The sequence below is a fragment of the Pseudochaenichthys georgianus genome, chromosome 11, assembly GCF_902827115.2.
Source record: "Pseudochaenichthys georgianus chromosome 11, fPseGeo1.2, whole genome shotgun sequence".
NCBI classification, from domain to species: domain Eukaryota; kingdom Metazoa; phylum Chordata; class Actinopteri; order Perciformes; family Channichthyidae; genus Pseudochaenichthys; species Pseudochaenichthys georgianus.
In genome coordinates this window covers 16,580,412-16,600,353 of record NC_047513.1, presented here as the reverse complement: position 1 = coordinate 16,600,353, position 19,942 = coordinate 16,580,412, and the positions used below count along the sequence as shown (strand labels likewise).

General features: G+C 40.9%; 1 protein-coding gene across 1 annotated transcript in view; it reads right to left on the bottom strand.

Moving 5' to 3' along the window:
* Positions 1–19,942, bottom strand: part of recql4 (RecQ helicase-like 4) — a 29,001-nt gene continuing 9,059 nt past the window's right edge. Inside the window, exons 17-28 of the mRNA XM_034093836.2 lie at positions 12,893–13,094; positions 12,522–12,715; positions 11,552–11,635; positions 11,311–11,448; positions 10,880–10,996; positions 10,423–10,687; positions 9,536–9,665; positions 9,239–9,399; positions 8,742–8,919; positions 3,231–3,384; positions 3,017–3,125; positions 1–372 (exon numbers count right to left, since the gene is read on the bottom strand). Coding sequence (XP_033949727.1) covers positions 251–372; positions 3,017–3,125; positions 3,231–3,384; positions 8,742–8,919; positions 9,239–9,399; positions 9,536–9,665; positions 10,423–10,687; positions 10,880–10,996; positions 11,311–11,448; positions 11,552–11,635; positions 12,522–12,715; positions 12,893–13,094 — 1,854 coding nt within the window. The 3' untranslated portion in view covers positions 1–250. The remainder of the gene's footprint in view (positions 373–3,016; positions 3,126–3,230; positions 3,385–8,741; positions 8,920–9,238; positions 9,400–9,535; positions 9,666–10,422; positions 10,688–10,879; positions 10,997–11,310; positions 11,449–11,551; positions 11,636–12,521; positions 12,716–12,892; positions 13,095–19,942) is intronic.

The window sequence follows — 19,942 nt, the reverse complement described above, 5'->3', positions numbered from 1 at the left end:
TCATTTTCTTTTTTACTTCACATACGTATAAAAACTAAACATTTTAGAAAACACAACAGATAAATTAATTCAACATGATGGTATAAACGTGATATTATATACAAAACAGGTGTTTCTGACCAAATCTATTGAAACCCGACCTCACAAGTGAGTGATTAAGTGATTGATGCACACCCGTGGATGTGCACACCTGCGTCTGTGCACACCTGTGTATGTGCACACCTGTGTCTGTGTGTGCACATTTGGTCTCTCACTTGAAGTGAATGATCTCCTGAGTGGCCAGTCTGATGAGCTGGTTGAAGTCAAACTGGATGTACTTCCTCCAGTAGCGCCGGTCCCTGCCGTAGATCTGAGCGGGAAAACAAGGGCTGCCTGAAACACACAATTAGTTTTCATCTTTGGTATATTCAATTCCTTACAATAAAAAAAGGTATAATATTTGACATATCCGCATTGAAATGTATAAAAACGTCTACAATAGAATATATTTAGTTGAGGTCTGTCAGTTTGTGAGGTATGTCCATGGTAACAGTTTGTTTTAATCTGTGTCATGTAATGGCAACACATCGGCATTGTGGCTGCCAGGAGCAGTTTGTCTAGATATGCCACATTTTTAGCAAACTTTTTTTGATTTTGGCCATTTTCTATTATATCATTTAACTGGGTAAAGGATTTTAGTCATTGGACGCCTGAGTGTGAAGTCATCAGTAAAAAGAAATTGGGCAAATGTTATTGGCAGCTGAACAGCGTCAGAGAAAAACTGATTAATAACATGACTTTTTAACGGTTTGAATAGCCTGGTTCATTTGTTTTGGAGTGGAGGAGGCCTCTGCGTGTCATTTGCGTATGTTTCTTGTTTGTTTCTTTGCCATGTGATATGTGATCTCTGTTCTGTATCTATGACTGATTGACCTGAATGTTTTATGTGTATTATCTCGATGCCCAAGACACATTTCTCCTAAGGGAGACAATAAAGCTCTATCTTATCTTATCTTATTTAGCTCCAAGTAAAAACCTCCAGATGCATCAACACTGACGAATCAAAACCTGGAGGAGGTTAACTACAAGGAAAGATTCCTGTGATCCCACGCTACGGAGATGAAGGTTTGTGAAGATGTGACAACCTGCTAAAGATGAAAGTACTCCTGAGAAGACACAGAGGAGATAGTTTGTAACACAGTAGGTGTTTTGTTTGTGTTTAAGATGAAATTAGAGAGATAAGTAAATACCCCTAGTATAAAAGAGAAGGCTACAGGTGGTGTGTTTCTCTCTAATAAAAGTCAACTTTGTAATGTTGTTGTATGAATCAGATAATATCATTTATATTATTGAGGATTTGCTTTTGTATCCTTGCTTCTGAGTCCAGCCTTACTGAGGTTTAACAACGTGGATCTCACTAAAGGTATTCTGATTCTCAAAGTGTATTCATTGAGCATTTAGCACCCTCTAGTGGTTAAAAAACACTGTCATTTTGACTGTATAACCTGAGGCCTGTACTACGAAGCCGGTTCAACCTAACCTGGATATGTTTGAGTTACCCGGTTTAGCTAATCCAAAACAAACGCGCTCTCGCTAAACTGTCCTACGACGCTGGTTATCAACTCGTTAACTCAAGCCAGCCGTACCCTATCTATTTAGGTGCACGTTCACATAAAAGGGGTGGTATTTGGAGCATTCGACCAATCACAAACATGGAGAAGCATACTGTCATACTTCCTGAATGGAAAGTCAACTATAATATTAGACAAATATGAAGAAGTTAAACTTTAAACATCCATGACTTAAACACTTTCTCCAGGATCAAAGCCACAGAGCTGCACCTGCAAGGTGAATACAGCTGGTAAAAGAAAAAGTGTTTGAATGCGTACATTGACAGGTTTATGATATCACTGCCCCGTCTAAAACACGATCTGACTTTAATTACATTTGACTCGAGTGTTTCGTCAACTTAATGTGTTGCTTACAATAATACTTCTGCATACAGTATGTGACACTGTGAGTGTTGCACGGCCAGATACGGCTCAGCTGACTCAGATAAGGAAATATAATATGATACATTATGATGTGATATGATATGAATGATAATGGCCCATGGGACACATCGATGTCTGCACTCACAGTGCCGCAGACTGTACGTAATGTTACTTTGATCCAGTTACTTATGTTGTGATCTGACTACTTTTAAATCCAGACTAAAGACTTTTCGCCGCCGCTTTTAATTGAACTATTCACATCTTAAACTGCACTGTAACTTTTAACTTGCATTTTTTCTTTTAATTTTTCTTTTATTATCTTTTCTTTTTAATGACTGATTTTAAATGCCATTTTCTTAATGTCTTTCGTTTTTTGTAAAGGACTTTGGATTGCCTTGTGTTGAAAAGTGCTATATAAATAAACTTGCCTTGTGGCAGATATTTAAGTAAGCTTTCTTAACGCTAATGTTATAATAGTCAGATTGCTCTGAAGATGGAGGTGATATTCTATTAATGTTCACGTTCACACAGTCAGTTGATTTTTGCCGGCCGTCTTTCCTGCAACGGCAGTTTTTCTGTATTTCCTCTATCCTGTAATATGACTTGATCGCTTTAAACTCCGCACACTGAGCTCTGATTGGTCAGCAGGCGGTGCTTTCACTGAGTTGATCTCTTATCCCGGAACCTAACCTGCTCCAGACCAGGCTAGCCGTTCAGCATAAGTTACCATGGAGATCTAGCCTGCTAAAAAGAGAACCAGCGTCGTAAGACCGGAAACCCAGAGTTTTCCCTGAAGTTAGCCAGCTAAGCGAAAATCCGGCTTCGTAGTACAGTCCTCTGCTCTTTGAAGTGGAGGCTCCGAGTGGACATGTTTTTATTAGAATAACACTACATGTTATATATGCTGTTTGAAAATATCTTAATTGAGTTCTCTCTATTAACCTCTAAGGTCAAGATACATCTGTGGTCACCCTAATAACATACTTATATAATAAAGACACATATTTAGTTCGAGCATCATCAGATGTATGTGTATGTCTCACCTATGCCGTGGAGGATTCTAGCAACAGCTCTTCCAGAAAACTTCTCATCACTCCGGTTGGAGAGAAAACTTCTGATGTCCGCTCTGATCTGATTCTCCCAGTCTGAAAACTACAAACACACAAAAATAACAAGTAATAAGTAATCCTCAACATCCAGAACATTTAAAGACACTAATTCAGCCGATAACTCCTGATAACCCTCCTGTGTATTTACCTTATATTTTTCGAGCTCCTCGATGTACACCGGTGCGAGCATCTGGCTTAGGTCCCGCCTCGTGTCAAAGTAATCGGACAGAAGGTCTTTCAGCCTCAGACTGCGACTCTCATCCAAGTCGTCGACACAGGACGATGCACTCGGAAATGCAACACTGCAACACAGCGCACACACACACACACACCATTAGACACACACACACACAAGGTAAAGTAGAGAAGTGAACAGACAGAGAGAACACACACACATAGTTGTACATGTGAGAAAAATAATTGCCCTTTTATACAGTCCCATCTTATTATTTGGACATTTTGCAGGACTCTCTAAAGCAGGGCTTCTCAAACTCCGGACCGAACTGCAAATCAATTCGGACCGAACCCTGTGTCCCATTAGAAGAAAAAAATATTATACAAAATAAAAAAATAAAAACGTCCTGATTCTGATGTAAATTAATGTAGGGTTGTGCAATTAATCGTATTTTAATCGCGATTACGATTATGGCTTGCGACGATTATGAAAACAGCATAATTGACAAAATACGATTATTTTGCTGGGTGTGCTTTCGCCCCTCCCTAAAAGCCCACTTGGCCACGTGGGAGTGACATGTGTTGTGAGTGTTCAGCACGAGCGAAGATGTCAGAACAAGAGCAGCAACTCGTTAAAAAGAAGGGTAAAACTATTTCCACTATTTGCCATTACATTTCACATCGCTAAAGATATGTGCTCAGTTAGCACTGTTAGCAACCAGCAGGGTTCTTACACCTTTTCCAAAGTCAAATTCAAGCACTTTTCAAGCATTTTCAAGGTGCATTTTCCAGCTTTTCAAGCATCTTACAGCTGTTGTAAATTACATATTTATATACACATACTCAAATGATTATTTCCCTACCTCACATTAAATCAGATGTTCTTTATGCTATAAACAACCAAATGTGTGTTTCGTGATAGCATTCTACACGAGGATGAAAAATTAAAGAAAAGAAAACTAAGTTTAATATTTCAAAATTAGTGATCTGTACGTAGACTGGGCCTCCCATATAACCTGGCTGAGCCGATATACAACAATCAGCCAAATAACTTTTCAATACATTATTGATTCATTGTTGGTAGTGAACGCAAGTCAGAGGTACATGGTGTACTTCTACTCCACTGCAGTTCAGAGGTACATGGTGTACTTCTACTCCACTACAGTTCAGAGGTACATGGTGTACTTCTACTTCTCTACAGTTCAGAGGTACATGGTGTACTTCTACTGCACAACAGTTCAGAGGTACATGGTGTACTTCTACTCCACTACAGTTCAGAGGTACATGGTGTACTTCTACTCCACTACAGTTCAGAGGTACATGGTGTACTTCTACTGCACTACATGTATTTAACACCTTTAGTTACTTCACAGATCTGGATGAATGATGTGAAATATAATCAAGTGTTGAATCAGACTTTAGTTCCACCTGGAGTAAATCCACAAGCTCCCCTGCAGTATACAAAGTCATTCAAACTAGCTGCACCTTTACCAGCTCTGAGAACACTTTCATGATCAATCTTTATAAAACATATCATATATATTATTCTGAAATGGACCAATCTGCACAATGACTACTTTTACTGTCGCTACTTTCGCTATATTTTGATGAGAATACTTTTCTATTTTCACTTGAGGAACATTTTGAATGCAGGACTTTTACTGTTCTACTTTTACTAAGTACAAGATCTGAGTACTTCTACTTTTACTCAAGTACAAGATCTGAGTACTTCTACTTTTACTAAGCACAATATCTGAGTACTTCTACTTTTACTCAAGTACAAGATCTGAGTACTTCTACTTTTACTCAAGTACAAGATCTGAGTACTTCTACTTTTACTCAAGTACAATATCTGAGTACTTCTACTTTTACTAAGTACAATATCTGAGTACTTCTACTTTTACTAAGTACAAGATCTGAGTACTTATAATTTCACTACAAGATCTGAGTACTTCTACTTTTACTCAAGTACAAGATCTGAGTACTTCTACTTTTACTCAAGTACAAGATCTGAGTACTTCTACTTTTACTAAGTACAAGATCTGAGTACTTATAATTTCACTACAAGATCTGAGTACTTCTACTTTTACTCAAGTACAAGATCTGAGTACTTCTACTTTTACTCAAACAATATCTGAGTACTTGTACTTTTACTCAAGTACAAGATCTGAGTACTTCTACTTTTACTCAAGTACAAGATATGAGTACTTCTACTTTTACTCAAGAACAAGATCTGAGTACTTCTACTTTTACACAAGTACAAGACCTGAGTACTTCTACTTTTACTCAAGTACACGATCTGAGTACTTCTACTTTTATTCAAGTACAAGATCTGAGTACTTCTACTTTTACTAAGTACAAGATCTGAGTACTTATAATTTCACTACAAGATCTGAGTACTTCTACTTTTACTCAAGTACAAGATCTGAGTACTTGTACTTTTACTCAAACAATATCTGAGTACTTGTACTTTTACTCAAGTACAAGATCTGAGTACTTCTACTTTTACTCAAGTACAAGATCTGAGTACTTCTACTTTTACTCAAGAACAAGATCTGAGTACTTCTACTTTTACACAAGTACAAGACCTGAGTACTTCTACTTTTACTCAAGTACACGATCTGAGTACTTCTACTTTTACTCAAGTACAAGATCTGAGTACTTCTACTTTTACTAAGTACAAGATCTGAGTACTTATAATTTCACTACAAGATCTGAGTACTTCTACTTTTACTCAAGTACAAGATCTGAGTACTTGTACTTTTACTCAAACAATATCTGAGTACTTGTACTTTTACTCAAACAATATCTGAGTACTTGTACTTTTACTCAAGTACAACATCTGAGTACTTATTCCACCTCTGGTAGCGTATTAGCCTGAATTGTAGCCACAAAATCACGCAGAGCTGCATAAAAATAGACTCACAATGGTAACAAGTGGAAAATAATATTTACAAATGTGTACAATGATTTTAGGTAATGTTGACTACTCAAGACTCCTGACTTATACATCTCCAAAGGAAGACTGTGTTCATTCTACAATTACATGGGATTAAAACAAAATGTAGTTTTACTTGTATAATACTTCAATTTTATATAAAAGACAGTTTATTTTCATCTGTTTTCAAATAAACAAAGTATTGGCTTTCAGAATATTAAACTTGTTTCGGCAAATTCAGATGATAAATACAACTTTGAAGCTTCGGCATAATTACAAGCGGAGAACGGACTAATTTAACGTCACAGCAAGCATAACAACAGCCGGTGTTTCTTGTGAGGTTTTCCCCGGGACACAAACGCAAAAATACACAAACACACTCGCGAGCTTCCCCGAGACCAGTAATACAAACGAAAATGTGTCTTCGGGTCAATGTGACTGATTTCGATAGAGCAAGTCACATGTGGTTTAGGCATACTACCAGTAGAAATACATTGCTTTCAAAATCGCTCTGTGTCGAATCAATAGATTATATTTCATGACTATAACACGAAATGCCGTGAGAGCTTCATCCTCTGAACACCACACGATGGCGACTGTAACGCACATATTAATATAGGTACGCTCCTCTGAAATGATTGTCCCCTGCAATTATTATTATCCCTCATGGAGTTCGCTATTCAGCTTGCTAACGTTAGCTTAAACAAATGTAACATGCAACGTTAGCCTAATCTAAAATGCTCTTCTACGGCGTACCCTTCATGTTGCTCGTCAGCGCAGACTCTCGCATCGTTATTTGTTGCAAACTTTGCAGGAGGCTACAAGCTCTTAGCCATGGCTTGTATTGGTCTTCTGCTAGCCAACGCTCGTTGAAACGGCAACCTCCTGGCACACTGTCATCTATCACTCTCATCAGAATGCCCAGGTCACACGTAACACAAACACTTGCAGGTCGCGCGCAGAGCGCGGGAAGGCCGCAGCGGAGCTGTTTTATGTAGAAGCGAAGCAATTCTTTTCTTTTAATCTAAAAAGCGAACTATTCAGTCAGACAGCAATTTTTTGTAAAAGTAAAGCATTTACACTTTATCTCAATTTCAAGCACCATTCCCAAAATTCAAGCACTTTCCCAACCTTGAAAACAACACGTCAAATTTCAAGCATTTTCAAGGATTTCAAGCACCCGTACGAACCCTGAACCAGGCATAGGCGGAGCGTGAGGCTCAGGTTTGGGAAGGCTAACCCCTAGTTTCCACCGGGTCCGTCTGCGGCGCGTTACGGGCGCGCCGCGGTTTTGGTCCGGCCTCCTCCGGCGTCATACCCTACCGGGCGCGTTTCACGCGCGTTTCAGAAGCATTCGGAAGCGGAGCGTCGTGCATGCCGGCTCGCAGTTTCAGTTGATTTGAGCATATTTCCTGGACAGACTTTGCACAGACAAAGGTAATAATAAGTGTAATATCCCAGTTATAAACGACATGAATCAAAGATGTGTTGCTGTATTTTAGTGGTTAAATCATCATAATTATTCTATATATAGGCTAATTTACACAGTGCCTGTAAACCGGAGGAGAACGCTGGCATTTCTCCTCCTACTTGAACGACTACGGAGGGATAGGGTCTGCAAAATGAGTTTGCGTGTGTATATATATATGCTATATATGCTCTGAATGTTCCACTTCCTGCCTGCCCGACATTACCTTACGGCTGCGACGCGTCGAAAAATAGACTTCAATCCTATTTCGAGCGGTGGAAACTAGGGGTAAATCACTTTTTTTTACCCGACGCTGCCCGCCTCCGGCGTCTATAGAAAAGTAAAACCACTGTTCTGACGCTTTTAAAGCAACTTCGAGATGTTAACAGTATCAGGGGCACGCAGGCCATGGTGGCCGTAGGACGTACAATTATTTTCGGGGCTTCACGGCCTGACCGGCCATCATGAAAATCCTACCCTGGTGCACTCGCAGCACTCACATTCTATGACTGAGTGACTCTCTGTATCACGATAGATATGATATCTCTGAAAAGGCATATCGTGGAGACCTAATATCGTCATTTATCCGGACCAGTGACCTTTTATCAAATTCACAAGTGGACCTTTCATAAAAAGGTTTGTGTACCCCTGCCCTAAAGCATTTGCCAGCTTTTAAAAGGTTTAGGTGTCAAAGTGACATTGTAAGGTACTCACAGACTTCATACCAACCTTTATAAACCTATATAACAAGTATGAGTCATAAGGAACAACACAGTCAAACAATATCTAGCATTATTTCATCATGAATTATATTTTGAATGATCCACTGATGGATAGGGTTTTATAAAATCAAATTTAAAAAAATGAGCATCTTTGATCACAATTTCAGATGAATTTACTTCTGATATTTGTCGATGCAATCTGGGAACAAAGCAGGCAAATATTACAGTGAGGAAGGAGAATAACGATTGATCTTTCAGCTTTCTCAAAACAATTTTAAGGCTGTGAAAAACACCTTTGTGAGTTTCTATAATACATTTATCTTGAGGGTAATAAGCAGCTGTGGTGTATGCGTTTACCTTTTGAAGGCCTTGAAGGAGGAGGTGAGCTGGTAGATCTGCGTCTTCTCCTGGTTCTGGACTCGATTATAGAGGAACTGACACACTCTGTCCATCTCCTCGTCGCTGAGGTCGCCAAAGGATCGGAAGTAGAACGATATGGAAGACAATTCAACGCTGACACCGCTACGGCCTCCAACTGAAACACAAATGTTTTGTTTAATATATATTTAATATTTGTACACAAATACACGTTTTCTGCACACGGTAGACAAGATTAAAAGCAGACGATATTTGATTGAGAGCGGTTCAACTACTCGTGTTTGATTTACTAATCTTCACCAGTGCATTCTTATTTGATTTTATTCAACAGTGACGTATTCTTCTTGCCATAGGTTTTGCTTTTATGTGATGGTGGATACTTGCTTAGAACTGTGCAAACCAATATCTACCCCGAGGAGAAAACATACCAGACAAGAGAACAGACCCAGAAAGTGTGTATTAGTGCCATCACATACCAGAGGACCACTGCAGCTGTCGGAGTCCTCTCTTCACAAGAGATAGCTGCCATCCCATAGTGTCTGCAACCTCCACGACATCAAACTCCAGCTGATCACACGTCTCCACTCGCTCGCCCGCCATCCGCCTTCTGGCCAACACCACAGCAATGGGCGGGCAACTGTGACACATCAAAAAGGAAGTAAATAATGTAAAACGGGACAACTCAGCACAGTATATCTCTGAAAATAGCTGACAGTTAAATGTATTTATATTTATATAAACATTAGAATATACTAAGGAATGACAAGTCATACATTTTAGTGAGTTTCTGGAGTTGTTTGGGTCCACTATAGCAGCCGATTTTACACACAGACAGCGTGGGGTGGAGCAGCTCCACAAAGCGCTGGGGGTGCAGCTCCAGATAGCAGAGCAGCGTTTCTACACCTGGAACACACAAAGGAGAAAGACAAAGAATCTTTTTCTTATCGTTTCTCTAATCACTTTTTTTTCCTTTCTCTGCATTTGGAGCCCCTTGCCTACTTACAACTACATATTTGCTCTGAATGTTTTGTATAAATATATCCGTCTCTCTACAGGGTACATGCAGGAATCCTGAAGTCAAATGTAAGGCCTTTTAAGACCCTTTCCATACATTTTAAGACCTCATTGCTACTTCCAGTTTTAACCGGTTACATTGGCGACACACTTTACCCCACATGTACTATATACAGTATTGATTGTCCTTCCTCCTTATCTTCCAACCAATTGGACGCAAACTTGCATGTCCCCATAACGATGTTGTTTAACAACCGGCGTAAACGGGCCTTCGCGCGCTATCAAGCAGTGAGCGTGCGCTGTCCTGTTCAGATGGGATGCCATAAATAAACTACACAGAATCACACTACACACCTAGGCAATGATTACTTTCAGGCAGACTGTAGAATACAACCTCTTTGGACCATTTATATACTTATTGAAAACAAGCTACAAAATGTAATACCTTGGAAAATGCCGTTTAATACTTTTTAAAAGCCTTCATTTTGGCTTAATTGATTTGATCAACTTTTAATACTTTTTAAGACCCCGTGTACAACTACGTTTCTCTGAATGTTTTGTATGAATATATCCGTCTTCCTAAACATCAGTTGATTGTTGGAATCTTAACTCGTGTACTTGCCCTGTGTGCCCTGCTTCCACTCACCTTCCTCTGTGACGTCCAGAGCCTCCACAGTTGCTTCCATGGGAATCGCTCTCTCATGCGTGTGACAGACCCGCTCTTTGGGCCAATCAATGCTCTCCTCTTCCTGGTCCTTTAGCCAATCAGCTTCTTGCGACTCCCCATCCTTCGGCTTTAGCGAACCCTCGGCTTCTTCATGTTTAACTCTCTGCTCTTCCAGCTGCATTTCCTTTCCTTCATCTTTACAGTCTTGGAGAGAGAGCTCTGCTGCCTCTGGATGTGACGACTCCTTGTAATAAAAACATAGCATTCACTCCTTTTGTCCAAAATATTTGTTTCCTATATGAATAACTTTATAAAATGTGTGCTCGCTGGAAAACAATCTCTTCAATTTCCTTTCTTGCAGGTTTTGACTGTTGGGCAAAGGAGTGAAGAAGAAAGAGTATGAATACAGTACATGATAACCCTTGTTCTTTATTACCTGTGCAGTTGACGGTTCTGGTGAGTCTGTATGTTCCACATCCTGCTGAGTGGGAGCGCTCAGGTTCTCTTGATCGCACATATCCATCATTTCCATCATCTCCTTATCTTCCATGTCCTTTTACACACAGATAGTTTTCACTTAGCAGCTTTATCTTTATTTGTACTGTATTTAGAACACACACACACACACACACACACACACACACACACACACACACACACACACACACACACACACACACACACACACACACACACACACACACACACACACACACACACACACACACACACACACACACACACACACACACACACACACACACACACACACACACACACACACACACACACACACACACACACACACACACACACACACACACACACACACACACACACACACACACACACACACACACACACTACCTGTTCAAGCGCCAGTTGTTTCTGGTGAAGCTGTTTACATTTACATGGAGGGAAAACTTTCTGGACCAGTTTCTTTACTGTGAAGTAGTCCACCGTGTCCGAGTGTATATGCCGACGGAGCTCATGGAGGTCCTCCCCCTACACACACACACACACACATTAATTTATGCTTCAAATGTACAGTGTAAGTGACTTTAACAAGAAGGCCATCATAGAGTCACACAGTTATTGACAGTGTTACCCCAGGGTTCAGAAAGAGGTGACAGTGTGCGGGCTCTCCATCTCTTCCTGCCCTCCCGATCTCCTGGACGTAGCTCTCAAAGCTCTGAAAAAAAACATTAACCAATAAGAGAATACTGATTAAGACGAGACTTTTGGACTCAGAGTTTCTTTGCTGTTGTATTATCTGGGTAAATCTATCAGATGAAAGTACCTCCTATGCATATTCACATTTGAAACGGGTGAAAAACCGGTCTTTGGAATGTATTTCTTGACATGACAGCTGGGCAATCCCTGTCTGATAATGAAGATCTATATAACATGATCAATGTTGGGGAATCATTTGCTTAGGTATTCAACCTTTGACACAGTTCATCGTTTTCTCTTTCTTCTGTCTCTTTTCCCGTGACATAGGTCTACGGCCTTGGGTATTGCTGCTATCTCTCTTAAGGAGGGGCAGCTTGGGCGCATTGTTGTTGCCAGCTTATGACCGAGCACACACTGACATGAGATAGTTTACTGTTCAGGGACATCTAGAAGCCTTTCTTTTTAGGAACGTAGGTTCCCTGGCGCACGTTCTTTTCTATGGACGACAGCTCTAGTTAGATTCAGGGTCCATATTTGTTTAGTCTCGCTGATAAAGAATGTTGATTATTACACTCCGAACTGTAAAACCTGGAACTACAGAAGAGTTCTTTTGTGGCATCTCAACCGTGTGGTCAAACCGTGGACGTGACATGTCGTGTGAATTCTCCGGCCGAAGCTCCAAATAAACCGTCAGTGTTTGCCATCAAAGCTCCAGCTCTCCTCGTGTCTCTCTGAGTCCTGACTCCAGTTGCTTCCCCCACAATCAAAAAAGGTTCGCTCTTGACCACATAAATGATTAATGTATTCACACCTGATACAATTGCAGATAATATGTAGAAGTTGCAACGTGATCACATAACATTTGAAAAGCTTTTGTTTTTTTAATAAATAAGATCACTACCCACTTTAGGCATGTTGTAGTGGATGATGCCGCGGACGTCAGGCTTATCCAGGCCCATGCCAAACGCCACAGTGGCCACCACGAGTCGGAGCTCCCCGCACATGAAGTTGTTCTGGACGCGACGGCGCTCTGAAGAGGACAAGCCGGCATGGTACGACTCCGCCTGCCATTTCAGAGGTTTACGAATCTTCTTCCTTGCTAAATGGAAGATGGAAGATGCACCAAGTCAAAGAGGGTGCTGCTTTTTGAAGGATGTAATGTATGATTGAAATCTAGCATATTTGATTACACCTCTGCCCCGACCATTATCCCCTCTCTCGGCATTAGATATAAATAAGTTATTATTTTCTAAAATAAGTATTATTCCATCCTTACCCAAGTCTTTCTTTTTCTGTCCTATAGGGTTGTATTCTGCCCGACTGTTGCTGTTTATATTTTTGTTTTCTTTCAGGATCACTCCTTGCAGGCAGGTCCTGAGCAGCGCTGAAATGCGACTGGTCTCCTCTCTTCGAGTACAGTAGACGATGATGGAGTCCAGACAACCAAAACGATCTCCTTTCAGCAAGGACACTAAAGCCTTTATACAAAAAGACAGGAAAGACAAAGATAAACATGAAAAGAAAGTTATTTTTTTGTGATCAAATTTGTATTGATGTTAATACGACATGTACAACTACAACATTTTTTTTTTCTCTCTTAAATGAAATAACTGAAAGTACACAAGAGAAACAAAATGAGATAAAAATAATTACTTATTACTTAATTACTTATACAAAATGCAGAATTCAGAAAACACATGACAACGAAAATAAAATAAAATAAACCAAACCCTCCCTCCCAAACATATAAACACACACAGACAAAGACACACACACATATAAGGTGTTCGCTGTTGGGTGCCAGCACTCCATCAGCGCCATCAGACAGGAGTGTATACCATCACTAACACACACACACTAGGGCTGAACGATTCATCGATTTTAAATCGAAATCGCGATTTTAAATGATGCGATTGTGAAATCGCATCATGTGCTCCACATGTACCAGCCATTGTTAATCAATCAGAAGTGGCCCATGATAGAAGGTGATAGACAGATTGATCCAATCACCTGCCAAGTGCTTCTGAAAGTGCCTGCCCTTTCCAAATGGCTTCCAATGGAGCTTTAGATGGTTTGGTGAAACAAACCATCTGGGTCAGGTTAGTACTGCTCCATCACATGTTTCTATTACAGGGTGAATCTTAAACTGAAGCTTGACTTTAAAGCAACCCAACGGAAGTTTCATGTAAGTTTAGTTTTTTCACTTGTAGCTCGGGCTGCGGGGTGCTAGAGACTGGAGTACGTTGATACGACCTTCCTAGCCGGAGATATGCCCGCATTTTACAATAAACTTACGTTGGGTCGCTTAAAAACAAATATCGCAATCAGATTTTTCCCCAAACTCGTGCAGCACACGCACACACACACACAGGTCGCAATTGAAAAGGCCGTGGATTATGGAAAGGGAGAAATCATTCTAAAAGATCTTTGAAGGAATCGACTGCAGAGCGCCAATTGTTTATATTAGTGTCATTTGTCCCATTTATTCGGGCAGTTGACAACTCTAGATACACAACATCCAGAGATGCAAGGACCCAGTGTCTGAAGGTGAGGGAATTAGGAGGCTTCCATCGAACCGCAACCATCTTTTTTGCAGCTGTTAGGCCAGCAAGATGCGCATCTTAAGCTTGGTGATATTGAGCTTTGACAGATCATTCAATAGTAGGGCGGGTGCAGTCACCGGCACTGTCACTGAGAGCACATGTGACATGCCAGAAGCCACTTTAGTCCAGAATAGAGCGACTGGGGGACAGTCCCACATCATGTGCATAAACGCGCCAGGGGACTTCATAGTGCATAAACTACATGAGGGATCGTCTATCATTTTCATACAGTGAAGTTTACGCGGGGTAAGATATGTTCTGTGGACATAGTTAAAGTTGATCTGTTGGTGATCGGGATTCCAAGAAGCTTCTTTTATGCTTGACCAAACACCCTCCAAACTGAAATCAGGGTCTAAAACTGGGCAGTCACGTCTCCATACTCTGTCCAGCTGTAGGTTATCGTAGGAAGTCTCCAGAAAGAAATTATACAGTGTAGACTGTAGACAGTACGCCATACCCCTGTTTTTCCCTACTACAGTAAACAACTTATAAAGAGGATGAACGGGTATAGGTTGTTGCCATGGGACACCATGTGCCTTGAGAGCAGATCTGAGCTGCAAATAGAAGAAAAACGAGCTACCTGGCAGATTGAACGAACTCTTAATTTCTTGAAAGGAACACAAGCTCGTTATCATAAATGTCACTCAAGTGGTGAATACTGCTGTTGCTCCAATGAGAGGATGAGACAGGTCTCCCACCAATTAGCAGACCTTTAGTATCAAATATAGGAGAAAGTGTGTGCCACTTGCAGGAAATCTTACATTGTGATTCAGCTGTGCGCCATATCTTGATGAGATGTGAAACTATAGGGTCAAAGCGTAGTTGACATTGCCTATTTGTTAAATTGGCAAAAAGGATATCCTGCAGGTTCCAAGGTTGTACGATATTTTCCTCTATATTACGCCAAGAAACGGAAGCATTAGGGTTAAGCCACACCAGTAACCGCCAGACCACCACCTTCCCTCCTCCTCTGTATAGTGGATCATTTCAGTCGTGGACGCTTTGAATTCCAGATAAAGCACGAAATAAAATAGTGGATTTTTTTCCAATAGTCAACCGGGGGTGAGAGGGGGACCATTGAGCTGACAAAATTAATCCTGGGTAAAATGTTCATTTTGACTACCCGAAGATTGTTCGGAAGGCTAGTCCATCTTTCCAAATCCATCTTAATCCTGTTCCATGCTTCAGAGTAATTATATGTTACAATACGATTTAAAGATGGGAACATTTATATCCCAAGATATTTAAAGTGCTGGACAACTGGGACATTGGGTGGAAATTGAAGCATTTTAGCTGACTCATTAAGGGGTAAGAGGGCGGATTTAGACCAATTAATCCTAAAGCCAGAGAGACAACCAAACTCCTCACAAATAGATAACAATACAGACATAGATTGAGTCGGTTTCTCCATGAAAACCAGAATATCATCTGCGTATAGCGCCACCTGATGGTGAGTGTCACGAACGGGATTGACGTATCATTTGGGCTAGAGGTTCAAGGGAGAGTAACGCAGATGATAATTGGTCAGTGAGCACCAGAGCTGCGGGATTAGAGTACAGCACCTTAACCATATGTATAAAGCCATTACCAAAACCCATTTTCTCCAGCACAGACCACAGAAAGGACCACTCTAGTCTGTCAAAGGCTTTCATTGCATCAAGACAGCACCGCTGCCGGGTCTTTTTTGTCTACTGAAGAATCTATTATATGGAGAAGACGTCTAACATTATCAGCAGCTAGCCTTGACTTTATAAACCCAGTCTGATCACAGTTAACTAAAGTTGGCATATAATCCTGAATGCGCCTGGCAAGCACTTTTGCAAATATTTTTAGATCCGAATTTAATAAACTTAGAGGCCTGTAACTAGCACAATCTGTCGGGTCCTTATCCTTCTTTAAGAGCAAGGAAATCAAGGCTATGTTCACGTCCCTCGAAAAACTGCCTTTATCTATCGAATACATTATCATATCCAAAAGTAGTGGACCCAGTTTATCCCAAAATGCTACATAAAATTCGGGAGGTATCCCATCTAAACCTGGTGATTTGTTTCGTTGCATGTTGCGTTCTGCATCTTTTAATTCCTCTAAGGAAATGGGATCATCAAGATGGGTGGAATCAGTGACTGCAAGCTGTGGTAAGTCTAGCTGACCGAGAAAGGCGTCACATCTATTCTTGTCCAACTGAACTTGTCTGACTTATATAAATTGGAATAAAAGGTTTGAAAACTCTCATTTATTTGCTTTGGCTCAGTTGTGACATTACCATTCAAAGATTGAATGGAGGGAATATCTGCAAAGTGCTCACTAGACCTGATTTTTATTCAGCATTCCATAATATTCTTGGGTCCTCAACTGAACCTATATTTAATAGGGATGTAACGATATACCGAATATCGCGGTAAATAAACGTCCCAATACCGTCGTGAGACTGACAAAATCTACCGGGATTTTTTTTTTAATTAATTTTTTTTTTTTAAATAGATTTAGTTTTAAACACTTTTTTTTAGTTTTAAAGCTTTATTTAACCAGGTGGTCCCATTGAGATCATCGATCTCTTTTTCAAGAGAGACCTGTCCAACATGGCAGCAAGTAGGTTACAACATGAACATAAAACAACAGAACACAAAAAGACATCGTATTTACAGTGCTACATTTACACACCTTGAGACATTGACAAGTACCAACGGTATATTTATATCTCTGTCAATAAGCCTCACCTTCTTGGCAAAAACTGTATTGTTTTTGAAGTGGTGGAGAGACAATGCACAGTTTGACCCACTGCTGTCACCCATGGCCAAAGCATATCTCTCCGTCCCACTGAGGTGGCGTTAGACTTTTTCGCTGTCCGTCATTTTGACAGACAGGATCGTAAAATGTCCGTCATAATCCCTTATTACCCGTCGGGTCTGAACTGTTCACAAGAGAGCACGCTCGTGAACTGTCAAGCACCTTCGCGGGAGCGCACACAGCGTAAAGCAAAACCTCCCAGACCTGTGTTGATCTGTACGGCAAAGTACGGTTTGGAAACTATATCATTTCCTTTTGGAGGGCATGCATAACACGGCATAACACCAGAGCCTCGCTGCGGGGAAACGTTGGCGCTGTTCCGAGTTTGTTCTAATCTGTCAAAATGACAGACTGCTTTCAGATTTTTCCGTCATTGATAAATAAAATATTCGGTTAACGCGACCACTGCTGTCCCAGCAACATCAGTACAAAGCGAGAGAGTTTTTTCCAGAGCAGGGGATATTGTAAATGCCCAAACATCCTAACATTCCTAAAAACCTGTCTGATGATGCTGAGTGAGTGACTAGTGAGTTTGAGTTGCAAGGTCTGATTATTAAATGTCCTTGTTTATTTGTGAGATGCAGTGGCACAAAGAAAATGCCTACTTTGTTTGGTAGTACTATAGGTACAAAAACACTGGTTTTCTTATTCCAGTCTGTTACTGTCACTTTGTTTTTGACACTTTAAAATACTGCTATCCTACTAAAATGCTGTACAAATCAGATTTATTATGTAATAAAGAAACATTTTCCGAGTAAAAAATGTTTTGATTGAAATTTATTTTATTCTTTATTATTCAATATCGCGATAAATATCGTACCGTGGACTTGTTATCGCGATATTATCGTACCGTGAGTTTTTGGTATCGTTACATCCCTAATATTTAAGTCAAGAAATTCTTCCAATTGTGTCAGGAATTGTTCTTTATATTTTCCATTTCCTGGTAAAGTGGAATTGAGGCGCCATCTAGTGGCGCGCTTGGATAAATTGCCCAGAGTCGCACAACAGAGTACTCCCTTGTGGTCTGAGAGGGCAATAGGAAGCAACATTACATTATCGACTTTCTGGAAAAGTTGTGGAGAGGTAAAAAGATAATCTATCCTAGAAAAAGATTTGTGTCTGGATTTGTGTCTGGCCGTTCAAATTACCTCTAGATACAATGGCTACTCCTTTGGTTTTGGAGTTAGCTGAAGAGGATGCAATAGTGTGATAGAATTTATTAGCAATACGGCCGGAATCTTTACTCAGCAGGTGCGTCTCTTGTAATTTTACGGCGATGTAACATAGTCAACACACTAGCTCGCTTGTGAGGTGCATTCAACCCATCACAGTTCCACACAAGAATAGATAAGTCACCCATTGGGCTGCACTGCTCTGGAAGATGTCAACAATAAGCTGAGTGGAACGTCAGATGATAAACAACCATATTTACTAAACCTGTAAACGAGACCAAAATAAAATGGAGTCCCTCCCCACATAAGCAATCCGAGAACATGTAAGCGTTTCCCATAACTGGACAAAGACACAAACAAGACAGTCCCCCATACATTTCCCCGGTAACAAAAACAAGATACAGAAAAATAAAGATTAAAGACGATACATAAAATAACTAAACAGTACATTAAACGGATATTCCTAAATTGATCCGTGATATGATTGGATATGGGGCTGCAAAAGGATTATACCTACCCTTCAACCCAGTACTTAAAGCTTACTAAACCGTTGTTAAGAGACTAAATGAAATATCCTAAGGCAACAATGAGCTTAGTTATTAGAAGAAAAGAGAGCAAAAAACGTAAATAGGTAACATCATAGCATACACTGTTCCGATAACCAACGCACATCTTACCGGCCATTGTCCATTCACATCCGGCATGCACAGCGGATCCGCCGAGATATAGATCAAAACAAAAAGCCGGCTTGTATTAAAGTCCAGAGTCTATTACGTGGTGTGGGATCCAAAAATCAAGCAGTAGGCTCGCAAGTTAGTCTGATCAGCCAAACAATGATAAACAACTATCCGTCCCCAGATGAGTCCAGCGTCAGACAGAAACAAATAAAAAGAAGCCTGCAGAAATAATCCAAAACTCTGTAAGAGATCCCAGACCACGCAAAGCAGTGGGCATTTAATCTAAAACAGCGACGCTATATAGTCCAGCAGGTTCCAAAAGACCGCTATTCGCCGTCAGACGAGCGCCCAGGTCCCGGGTCCTGCACTCCTGGTATGGAGACGATGAAGTCTTCGGCATGTCCCGGGGAATGAAATGTCTTAACTTGACCAGCTCCCTTGACCTTCAGTGTAGCGGGGTAAAGGAGGACAAATTCCACCCCTTTGGCACGGGCGGTATCCATTGCCCGGGAGAAAGCCTGACGACGGTTAACAGTGTAGCTGCTGTAGTCAGGGGAGAAGCGAATCCTCCGTCCATCAATCGTGAGCGGCGCTTTCTTTGCGGCACGGAGTATGTCTTGGCGGGTGGTATAACGGAGAACGTGAAAATCAAAGTGCGGGTAGCGCCCACCTGCTTCTTCCTGTCGTCGCTGTAGATACGATGAGCTCGCATTAACTCGCCCTTCAGATTACCTAAGGAGGGGAACCACTTTGGAAGCGAGTGTGTCAGAAATTGTATGGCGTTAGACCCTTCAAGTCCTTCCGCTAGCCCAGTTATACGGACGTTGCATCTTCTGCTCCGGTCCTCCATGTCTGCTAGCTTGAGCTGCATCATGTCCAGCGTATCCTCGTGGGTGGCTAGCATACCCACATTTTTCACCACATCCAACCGTATCTTGCCCAACTCTGCCTTAACGCTTCTCAAGCACCGTGTCGGCTAACGCCTCCATGTCAGACTTCCCCCTCGTCTCGGGACCCTTTTTAGGCGGCGACTTTTTGCTCGATTTAGACATTGCCTTCGATCAAACACTCATAGAGGCTAAAATAT